Here is a 10,460-nt window from a genome sequence, read left to right as displayed (position 1 = left end):
AAGAAAATTGGTGGATTGTTTCTTCAAAGTTAAGAAGATTAAAAAGTCACTAGAAGTGTATACCCCACCCAAGTCACATTTAAAGCATTTAATAGTAGTTGTATATTGTATTTTAACAAAAATACAAAAATTATTAAAAATATGAATAAAATCATAATGATGCTTCATATGATACACCCAAAAATAATGAGTATAGTCACTAATGAAAGAATTATTATATTTGGACCCCCCCCCCCCTTTTAGTAACAATATGGACAGGTCCCCAAGCATCACAGTGAACCAAATCAATTGGAGCATGAAAAATTGAAGTACTTTTGTTAAAAGGTAAAGCAGAAAACTTAGCAATTATTACAACCTGAAATATCATGAGTTGGTAAATTTTCCAAGACACGAGTAGAAGCTAAATATTTCAACCTAGAATTATACATACGACCAAGATGAGAGTGCCATAACTAAACACTAAAAAAGTGGAACTAAGATGGAAAGACGACAAATCAACACTAAAAGTAACAATGATGGCAATATGAAGTGCTTTCAACAAGTATAAACCTCTCTATGAATGAAGGTCCTACACATAACAAGGAGTAGATGTGAAATGAATCAAAATTTGAGAATCACTTAATTGACTAACAAAAGTAAGACTCAAAGTAAGTTGAGGAATATAACAAATATCCGAAAAAAATTAGATGTGAGTTAGCAATGAAACCAACACCTGCTAAAGACATAGAAGTGTCATCACTAGTCATAACTAGAACAGAAGATGAAGGGAAAATAATGAAATAACCAAAAAGGAATCATATGTCATGTGGTGAAAAACTCATGAGCCAAAGACCCAGGTAGACCAATGTATACTTGATGAGGCTAAGGATGATAGACCTACATGCAACAAAGAGGTGGAAGCCTATGGTTGTGTAGATAAAAATCTCTGGAACTGTTTTGTAAGTATATATAAGGCAGAATAAGATATTGTTGAATCGTTAAGAGAGGAAGCAATTATTGGTACATGTCGAAGAAGAAATGTAATAGTTGCAAAGTGAAACTAGCCAGGTATAGAAGCGTGTTGTTGATGCTGATAATGTTGGCCACAGGTAATGAGCATAGAGCATTGGGCCTTCCAATGACCCTTTTGCTTACAAAAGCTACACTAATCTATACCAGCAACCTTCGATCTATGTCAACTCTAATTCTACGAATGCGAGGATGATCTAGAAAGAATCGCCATAACTGCCTGAGCGAGTACAAGGAGAAGACTCTTTCCAACTTTAGACTTGAGGCGTACCTCCTCAACCAAAAGCACATTAATAATAGAGTCAACATAAGGCAGAGGGCTACGGTGAAGAATGGATGTGTTCCTCTATATAAGCCAAGTAGGAAGCATACAAGTTGAGTTTAGTTGACTTGGTGAGAGCCAACTAATTCCAAAAGTTAGTCATAACTAAATAAAATTATTGAATACTTTTATCTCTTTGTCGATCTGCCTAGATATCTATCTCTAACTTATGTCGTTTTGCAAAGTTTGATTGGGTGAACAATCTGGATTAATGATCCCAAATCTCCTTGGTTGTCTCGTATTTGCCCAATTGATTTCCAATAGATTGTTTGATGAAATTATTGAACTAGGTAATAACCTTGGAGTTATTGACTTTCTATGTAGCTAACAACTTAATATATTTCACATCTGTCCTATCTAATGACATAGTCAAATTACAATTAACATATCTCTACATCATTTTCTCTTTTAGGAAATTTTCATCACATAACTCCAATAAGAATAATTTTTTTCGTCAAGTTGAACACTAATAGACTGAGGAGAATCATCTCATTCACTCTACATTGCAACCCAAATCAAGGAAATGACTAATGTAATAACTTTTCTTAAGAGAAGAAATTCGAATCGAGAAGCGATAATCAAAGAATTACAGTCATGCAAACTAGAATCAATACATAGGAGGGAAAATTATTGATTTGTTGTAGATAGTTTGTCATAGGCATTTTATCAAATAGACCTTGTTCATCCAAAGGACAGTTGCGATGTTTCTACTGCAATAATGATCAGGCTATTATTTTGTGGTTGTTGATGCTATTACAAATGTAATGAGGTGATCGTTGTTTCAATGAGACTGTTGTTGATATGAGGCTATTGTTGCTACGAGCTTGTTATTATTGCGATGAGGGGGGTTACTGTTGTTTTGTGGTTGTTGATGCTGCTATGAAGCTGTTGTTGTTACGTACAAGTTGTTGCGAGGCTGTTGTTGTTGCAATAAGGGGACTATTACTATTTTGTGGCTCTTGCGGGGGCTACTGCTGTTTTTGGTTGTTGCGAGGGAGGTTGCTGTTATTTTGTGGTTGTTGTGGTTACTGCAGAAGAGAAGAAGTTATTGTTTTGCTGAAATTGAGGGTTGTTGTGATGAAGATTGCTGATGGAGGCTATTGTAATTAAAAGAAAATTCATTTGGAGGAAAAATAACCAAAAACAAAATGCAGAGATCAAGTTTCTATTCAATCGAGATGTTCCAATTGAAATCTTCGATCCAAACGAGATGCCACGGACCTAGAATTGATGCTCTGATACTATGTTACACAAAGTAAAAAAGAAAAGAGAGAGGAACTCAATGCATTAGAAAACCCTAAGCAATTTCAAGAAGAGAATGAGCTTATATAAGAATACCTAAAAGAAAGGAAAAGACTCTAACATACTCTAATATATACTTGAAGAAACTTGACAGTAAATGAAAATTATCGGGTTTGACAATAAAATTTGTGAACTCAACAATAAATAAAAAGCTTTGAGTTCAACAATAAGTAAAAATGGTGAACTTGACAATAAAAATTGTGAAATCCATAGTAAATAAAAAGTCCTAATTTCGACAATAAATAAAAGTGGTGAACTCGACATTAAATAAAAAAGCGTTGATTTCATCAATAATGAGGGACCATTAGAAAAGAAAAGTCTACTAAATGTTCTACCAAGCAATCGTAAAAAATTTATGGACTATTTAGAAAGAATTCCCTCTACAAGGGTCCTTTAAGTAATTTTCCCTACGTGTTAACACTACTCATAGTGAGGCAAGGATATAATAATACTTTTTTTTCCGCCTATTCTTCATTTCTCAATAAAATGGTATCAGAACGATCACAAACTCAGACTTAACTGAACATTGGAACTTCTTCGTTCCATCTATTCAATCGAATATGTACCCTTACGTGTGAAGGGCACTTTGTGCGTTCACTTACTTAAGGCCTCTTCCATCTAATACAAGTCTAGATTAAAAGTAAAAGTAAGTTTTGAAATAATCACATATGAGAATGGGTTGCATGGGCTGAGATATATATTTGGAAAATGCTGAAGTAACATTGAAATTGACATCATTTCAAACATTGTTGACGTGGATGTGTCTATAAAACCATAGATTTCATCGAGATACGAGTGAGAAGCATACATGGTTTTGTGCACTCCAATGTCCCAAACGATGTCAATTTCAATGTTACTCTAGCATAACTATTTTTTGTTTTTTTAATTAAAAAAAGGAAAAAACATAATATAAAGTTTGAACCCTATAGGCTAAAATGTCCTTTGGCCAACATAATAGGCTCTTTATGAAAAATTTTTGAACGGTTATGCAAAGACTCAATAGGATCAATTCACTCGAGTCAAAGGGACTGATGGAATCCCAAGCCATTCTTAAAATGGTGATTTAGACATGCCTTTCCATGGTTTTGTCAATATTAGAGACACCCCCTGCGTTTTCAAACTAAAGACACGTCCCTTGACTAGTATTTGATTAGAGACTATTATAAATTATCCAATTGCCCTTATCTTTAATCTCTAGCTGAAAACACTTTGATTTTCTTTCCAAAATTAGTCATTTTTAAGCTGTTAAGCTCTAAGGAAAATTATTTTTAACTATTCATACTTGTGTTCAATGTCTTTTTTACAAAAAATCCATCTCATTTCTCCAAAAATCCTATCTTGCTCTAGAGATTTGAAGGTTCAATGACATATAACCTTAAGGTTGAAGACGAGCTAAAAAAAACTTTACACTAAAAATTTATCATATCGAAGCCGTTAGCTAGCCCATATGGCAATCCATTTTAAGTACTTCTCCACATATCTTATATTCGGTTCGTTCGTGCTTATGACACGATCATCCACTTTGTGGTTCATGGGGTATAAGAAAAAAATAATTAGAAGGGTATTATTAGAAATCTTTGAAGTTAAAGGGGTACAAGATGAAAGATAATAAAGTTAGTAGGGTATTATTGAAAAATGGGGTAAAAATGGAAATAAAATAAAATTAGAGGAGTATTATTGAGGGGGAGGGGAGGGGAGGGGAGGGGAGGGGGGGGGGGGGACAAGAAAAGTAAATACAATAAAGTTGAAGAGATTTATCCTCTATAACTACAACAAAATTGTAAAAAGGCAATAAAGTGATTCCTATGGACCTCTAATAAAAGTTGGATAAGACTTCTGTCCTTTATAACTATAACAAAAGTGACCCTAAAAAGAAAAGGGGGGGGGGGGGGCAAGAAAAGTATATACAATAAAGTTGAAGAGATTTATCCTCTATAACTACAACAAAATTGTAAAAAGGCAATAAAGTGATTCCTATGGACCTCTAATAAAAGTTGGATAAGACTTTTGTCCTTTATAACTATAACAAAAGTGACCCTAAAAAGAGGGGGGGGGGGGGCAATAAAGTTGAAGAGGTTTATCCTCTGTAACTATAACAAAATTGTAAAAAGGCAATAAAGTGATTCTTTTAGACCTCTAATAAAAGTTGGGTGAGACTTTTGTCCCTTATAACTATAACAAAAGTGACCCTACAGTTGTGTTTTATTATATAAATTAGAGTTTGCCTGTGCCTATGATAGGAGTATCCTCTTACAAATTAATGGATAAAAGTGAAAAAATAAAAATAAAAATAAAGTTTGAGGTTATTATTAATTTTTTTTGAGGTTAAGGGGTAAAAAAAATGAAAAATAATAAAATAGATTAAAAAAGTAAAAAAGAAAATATAATAAAATTAGAGGGGGTGAAGATGAAAAATAATAAAGTGAATCCTATAAATATTATAGTTTGATGGAATGTTTATCCTACATGGATGAAAGTTTGTTCTTCACAAAAATGGGGTTTACAGTTGTGTTTTATTATATATATATATATATATATATAAATATTATTTTATTGAAATTTTGAAAGTTGTAAGGAGAGAATTTTAAGATTAAATATGAGGGTAAAAAAATTTATCAAAAGATTGAAGATGATTATATTTAAAAGGAAACCAAAGAGAGGAAAGAGACGAGGGTATATAGATCATTTTATTAGTCTATCACAGAAGACCTAGGTCAAGGGGGCATGTTGCCCAAAATTTTGAGGGACATTTCTAAATAATCGTTCTTCATGTCCACACTCCCTCTCGACTAAAGGTGGGGGGGACCACTCAAGGTGATTCTCTCATTCCACGTTAGAGTAAAATAATCCACTTAAACTTGTAAGGCTTGTGTGGGCGTTGGATTGACACTTGGAGGATCAGAATTTATCAGAATCCCCTACTGAATATATACACATTAGTCCAGTTTTTATTTGAAAAATTCTCTGTCTGACTCACACACACAACAAACAATTCCCAAGATGTTTAGTGCATCAGCAGTTGGTTCAGTTACAGGTCTCTCGTTTCTTTCACAGATTTTTAACAGGAGCGATGTCTCCTCTACCTTTTCAACCTTAGCTTACATAAACCTTTCTGGGTCTTCTACCTATTTGAGAAAATCTCCACTCCTAAAAACTTCATCCTGTATTAAAGTCTCACTTTCTGAGGGCCCCGGAACTGAAGGCATCGTCGAGCAAGCAGAAGGAGTCCATGTCGGTGAAGATTCGCGGGCTGCCACTGACATCATTCGACAAGCTCGGGTTTGTTCTGTTTCCTTATGTCTTCTTATATCTTGTTTGATGGATTATTTAGTACCCATTGTTTCAAAATGGTAAAATTAGTCAATGTTGAGTAGTCATTGTCCTAAAATTATTTATACATTTGGCTCTATCACTGTATGGGTGCTTGAATCTGAAATGAAGTTTCTTTATGCTTGGAATTGAAGTTGGATCTAACTTCTTTTGCGGGTCAGGTCAAATGTGCCACATAGCACACTCTTTTTATCTTGCTAATTGCTGAATTTTTGGTCCTCCCCGTAGTGATCCTAACATTTCAAATTTCACCTTAATTGGTGATTTCTATCGGTTGGATTCAAGCTGATTTTTGGTATGTAGGTCTATCAAGGTGTAAGCCAAACATTCATGAGTTAGCAGATTCAATCGGGAATAGTGTCACATTCACCAGTCACTGGAGATTGGAGAGTGCAAACACTCATTGACGTCGATGCTATTAGAGCAATTATGGATTTCTATTCTTTAAACCCTAAGTCATCTTTTGATAGAGACCAATGAATCTTATAGACTTATAGAGGAGATTTGAATCGGAGAAACAAAGAACGTTAAATAGATTTTCTATATCTCTTATATACGAGTCTCCAACCCTATTTTATCTATTTTGTAGGAATATGAGATTTGATTGTTGCAATCTCCTAACCAACTGGAGACTCTCAATCTGATTAGGACTCTAACTCCCAGAGGAGTCCTAATATATGCGAATATGTGTGTGTGTGTTTGTTATGAGGATGGGCCCACATGGATGCCCAATCATCTAACATCTCCTACTCGTCCATAGTGGGGCACAACAAATTTCTCATCATCTCAAGCTATGTAAGTATTCTCGTCATACAAGAGAATAAGGTGTGCCACCAAAGAGAGTTTGTCTTCCAAAGAGAGCATTATGTCAAGTTTCTATCTAACTTACATGACACGTCTTATCTTCTGCAACTCACACTTTCCCTAGACTCATTTGGCCCCATTGGATCGAGTATTTTCCAATCCCTCACGAGCCCAAGGTTAGAACAATGCTCAACCCCGTACATAATACATGAGCTTTTTTTGGAAAAACAAGATAATTCCTATATCTATACCTATAATTGAATATACGATAGTATAGAAAATCCTTTTGCAAAAATATAAATATATGCGTAGACACAAGCTTTAGTTATTATGTACAATATATCATTAAAATATGATGCCAAATAATCTTCCTCAAGTCCTTATGTTGTTTAGTTTGGTTTAGTTACTTTCCTAGTCATGTTCCATTAGAACTATCTCGAGGAATATGCGTAGTTAAAGGATCTGCTATCATCTGGGCTGTAGAGATATTTGATAGGATTACCTCATTTTGTGCAATCATGTCTTGAATGTAGTGGTAGAAAAAGTTGATGTGTTTTGATTTTCCATGGTACTTAGGGTCCTTCCTTCGCATATGATAGTGCTGCCATGCTATCACAATACAATGATAAATGATGTTTGGCACTATACATTATACTGAGTCAAATAAGGAACCTTCTCAACTACACAACTTCTTGAACAGCAATACAACGTGCAATGCATTCTGACTCCATCGTAGATAAAGCAAAATACATTGCTATGACCTTGTAGTCCCAAATCTGCTCCCTAGTATAGTCTACAGTCCCATGCAAGTATCAAAATATTCTCTTCATTGCCTTCCAATGAGCAGGTCCTTGATTACTCTGATAATGACTGACCAATCCTATCACAAAGCAAATGTCTAGTCAAGTACATATCATAGCGTACATCATACTTCCAATTGCGTTTACATGGGATACTTGTTCCATCTTTTCCTTCTCTACATCCGTTATAGGACAAATATCAAGATGTAAGGAATGTCCCTTTTGGATTGTAGTGTCCACGGGCTTACAAAATTTTGTAAAGGGAAACGCTCGAGCACTCTCTTAATGTTAAGTCTCTTGAAATAAATAGAGAAGTCTCTTAGAGCGATCACGAGTGATCTTAATTCCAAGTACAAAATTTGTTTCACTCATGTCCTTCATCTCAAAATTAGAAGATAACCACCTTTAAGTGGCGACAATTAATTCCATATAATTTCCAATTAATAGCATCATTAAGATACAAAAACAATATCAAGAAACTTTCTATTCCATTTGACGCACACAAAATGGTACTCTTCCATCAACGTAAACACATAAGAAGTAATGGCTCAATGAAATCGAAAGTATCATTGCCTTAATGATTGCTTCAAACCATAGATGGATTTTTAACCTTACAGACTTTGCGCTCATCTCATTCTACTTTAAAGCCTATAGACTGATCCATATGGATCTTTTAATCCAAATCTCCATTGAGAAATGCCATCTAAACGTACTTATAAAAAAAATGCTGTCTTAACGTCTATCTGGAAGAGTTCTTAAGTCTAAATGTGCGACAGTGACTAAATGAGGCGAACAAAGGTGAGTCTTACTACTGGTGAAAAAGTCTCCTCATAGTCAACATCTTCTTTTTGGGTATATGCTTTTGCAATCAGATGAGCCTTATATTTAAAAATAGTTAATTTGCCATTTGTTTGACTTTTATAACTCATTTCCCAACGACCTTATGCCTAGGCGGAAGATCAACAAGTTCTCAAACATGATTCTTCATTATTAAATTAAGTTCATCTTAAATAACAGTCATTCATTCTTTAAAAGCAGGGGAGGACACTCAGTAATTTCTAGGTTCACCATCAATTAAAGTGAACATGAATTACTCCCCTTTAAATCAACTACGGGGTATAGTTCCACGTTTGCTCGTATGAAGCTCAAGATCATCAAAATCAAGGGATGGTACACTTTTATTGACTGGTACACTCAACTATCTTTGACAATCATCGGATTATCAGAAGGTATATTTCCCCCCACCGTTGTCAAGGATAGGTGGAGGTACCTCTTCTAATTCCAGATTTGGTTCTATTATCTCATAGAAATCATTTGATGTCTGAGTTTTCTTCCTGCTTGAGAAATCATTCTCAATGAAATGTATATCTCGTGACTTAATCTCTATCATACCATCATTGTCTCATTCATAAATAAACACGAAACACTTAGAATGCTCATGATATCTTATAAATGTGCATTTCTTAGCTCTGATATTTAATTTCTCAATTTGATTGGTTGATTTAGCTTCCATGTGGGACCATTCTCATAATACACACTCATGTACATTAAAACTCATTTAGGAGTTAGAATCCTAATCAGATTGAGAATCTATTTGATTAGGAGATTGCAACACCCGTATGTGAGCAATATAAAAAATCTCTTTAGCTATATCTCTGATTTAGATCTCCTTTGTAAGTCTGCCAGGTTCTTTGGGTCTCTATCAAAAGGTACCCTAGGGTTTAAGGAGTGAAAATTTGTGATTTTTCCAGTAGTGTTAAATGTCAACAGGTGTTTGCACTCTCCGATGATCGGTGAACGTAACATGATTCCAGGTTGGATCTCCCCTATGTGTCACAAGTACACTCCCAAATCTCTTACATTGGTATCGAAAACAGATTAATTGTGTTCCGTTGATTGAATAAACACCATAAAGTCCTTGGTTTTTTTTGGTTCTAATAGAAAGATCAAAACTGATCAAGATTGCTGAATGACTTGACGAGTCAACTTATTTTTCAATCTCAACTATGTAAATCACTGAGACTTTTCGATGAGTCAACTTGTTGGGTTTACTTTTTAACCCAAATCGACACAAAATTTGGGGTTTTTTCCTCCCCATCTTTGTCTTCATCTCCCAAAACCTTAGTTTTATTGGCAAACCTCCATTTTTTTTTTTGGGGAAACCAACGAAATATTGTTATTTCATGTTAAGGTAAAAAAAGTGGGGATGGAGAACAAGATGTAGAAGAAGGATGGAAGAAGGGGTGACTCACCTTTATCGAACACCGTTACATGATTGGAGCAATTCTGTTGCTGCCATTCCTATGGTGTTGAACGTTGGGCACCCTTTCTTACTTCTTGCGGCACAACGAGCTTGGATTAGTTGTAGATAATCTATTCTCCCATTAGCTTGAAGCTCTAGCAAGCTCGCAACCCCAAATATCCCCATTAGTCAAACATAATACAGAAAGGGTTTGAGAAACTGTTTATGTGTTTTGTTTTAGGATCTTGTGGTTGATCCTATGTATATATTGTATCTTTAACACAAAAAGGTGAGTCAGTAAGATAATTGATTTTGACCAACCTCTTTTTTTTCCTTGATATTTTGTGGATAGAGGTATATAGCCTTGTTTTGTTTGAAAATCCTGAAAGGTATCCACTGTTTCAAAAATAGTCATGTATATTAGGTAATTTTTGTTGTTGATTTTGTCTTGAAGGTTTGTTGCGGTTACTTTAATCTACAGCAGTTAGAAAAGAACAACACACTGTGCAGTGTTGGTATGGAGTTGTTTATCAATGCTTATCCTATTTTGTATTTAAGGTGTTGACCAACACCCCGTTTATTACTTATGAAGAGAGATTAGTCCTCCTAATCTATAAGATAATTCTGAAACCTCATCCCATGTGAACCCATT

At 34.7% G+C, this 10,460-nt stretch overlaps 1 protein-coding gene across 2 annotated transcripts in view; it reads left to right on the top strand.

Moving 5' to 3' along the window:
• Positions 1-5,495: 5,495 nt before the first annotated feature.
• Positions 5,496-10,460, top strand: part of LOC147382527 (Nucleic acid-binding proteins superfamily) — a 30,227-nt gene continuing 25,262 nt past the window's right edge. For both annotated transcript variants that reach the window (XM_086427353.1, XM_086427352.1), the window contains exon 1: positions 5,496-5,911. In XM_086427353.1, the coding sequence (XP_086283479.1) occupies positions 5,633-5,911 (279 nt within the window). In that variant the 5' untranslated portion in view covers positions 5,496-5,632. The remainder of the gene's footprint in view (positions 5,912-10,460) is intronic.

Source organism: Akebia trifoliata, chromosome 16, assembly GCF_017979445.1.
Source record: "Akebia trifoliata isolate Shusen 1 chromosome 16, ASM1797944v1, whole genome shotgun sequence".
NCBI classification, from domain to species: Eukaryota; Viridiplantae; Streptophyta; class Magnoliopsida; order Ranunculales; family Lardizabalaceae; genus Akebia; species Akebia trifoliata.
Note: the sequence above shows the minus strand (reverse complement) of the source record. Positions and strands in the feature narration are given on the sequence as shown.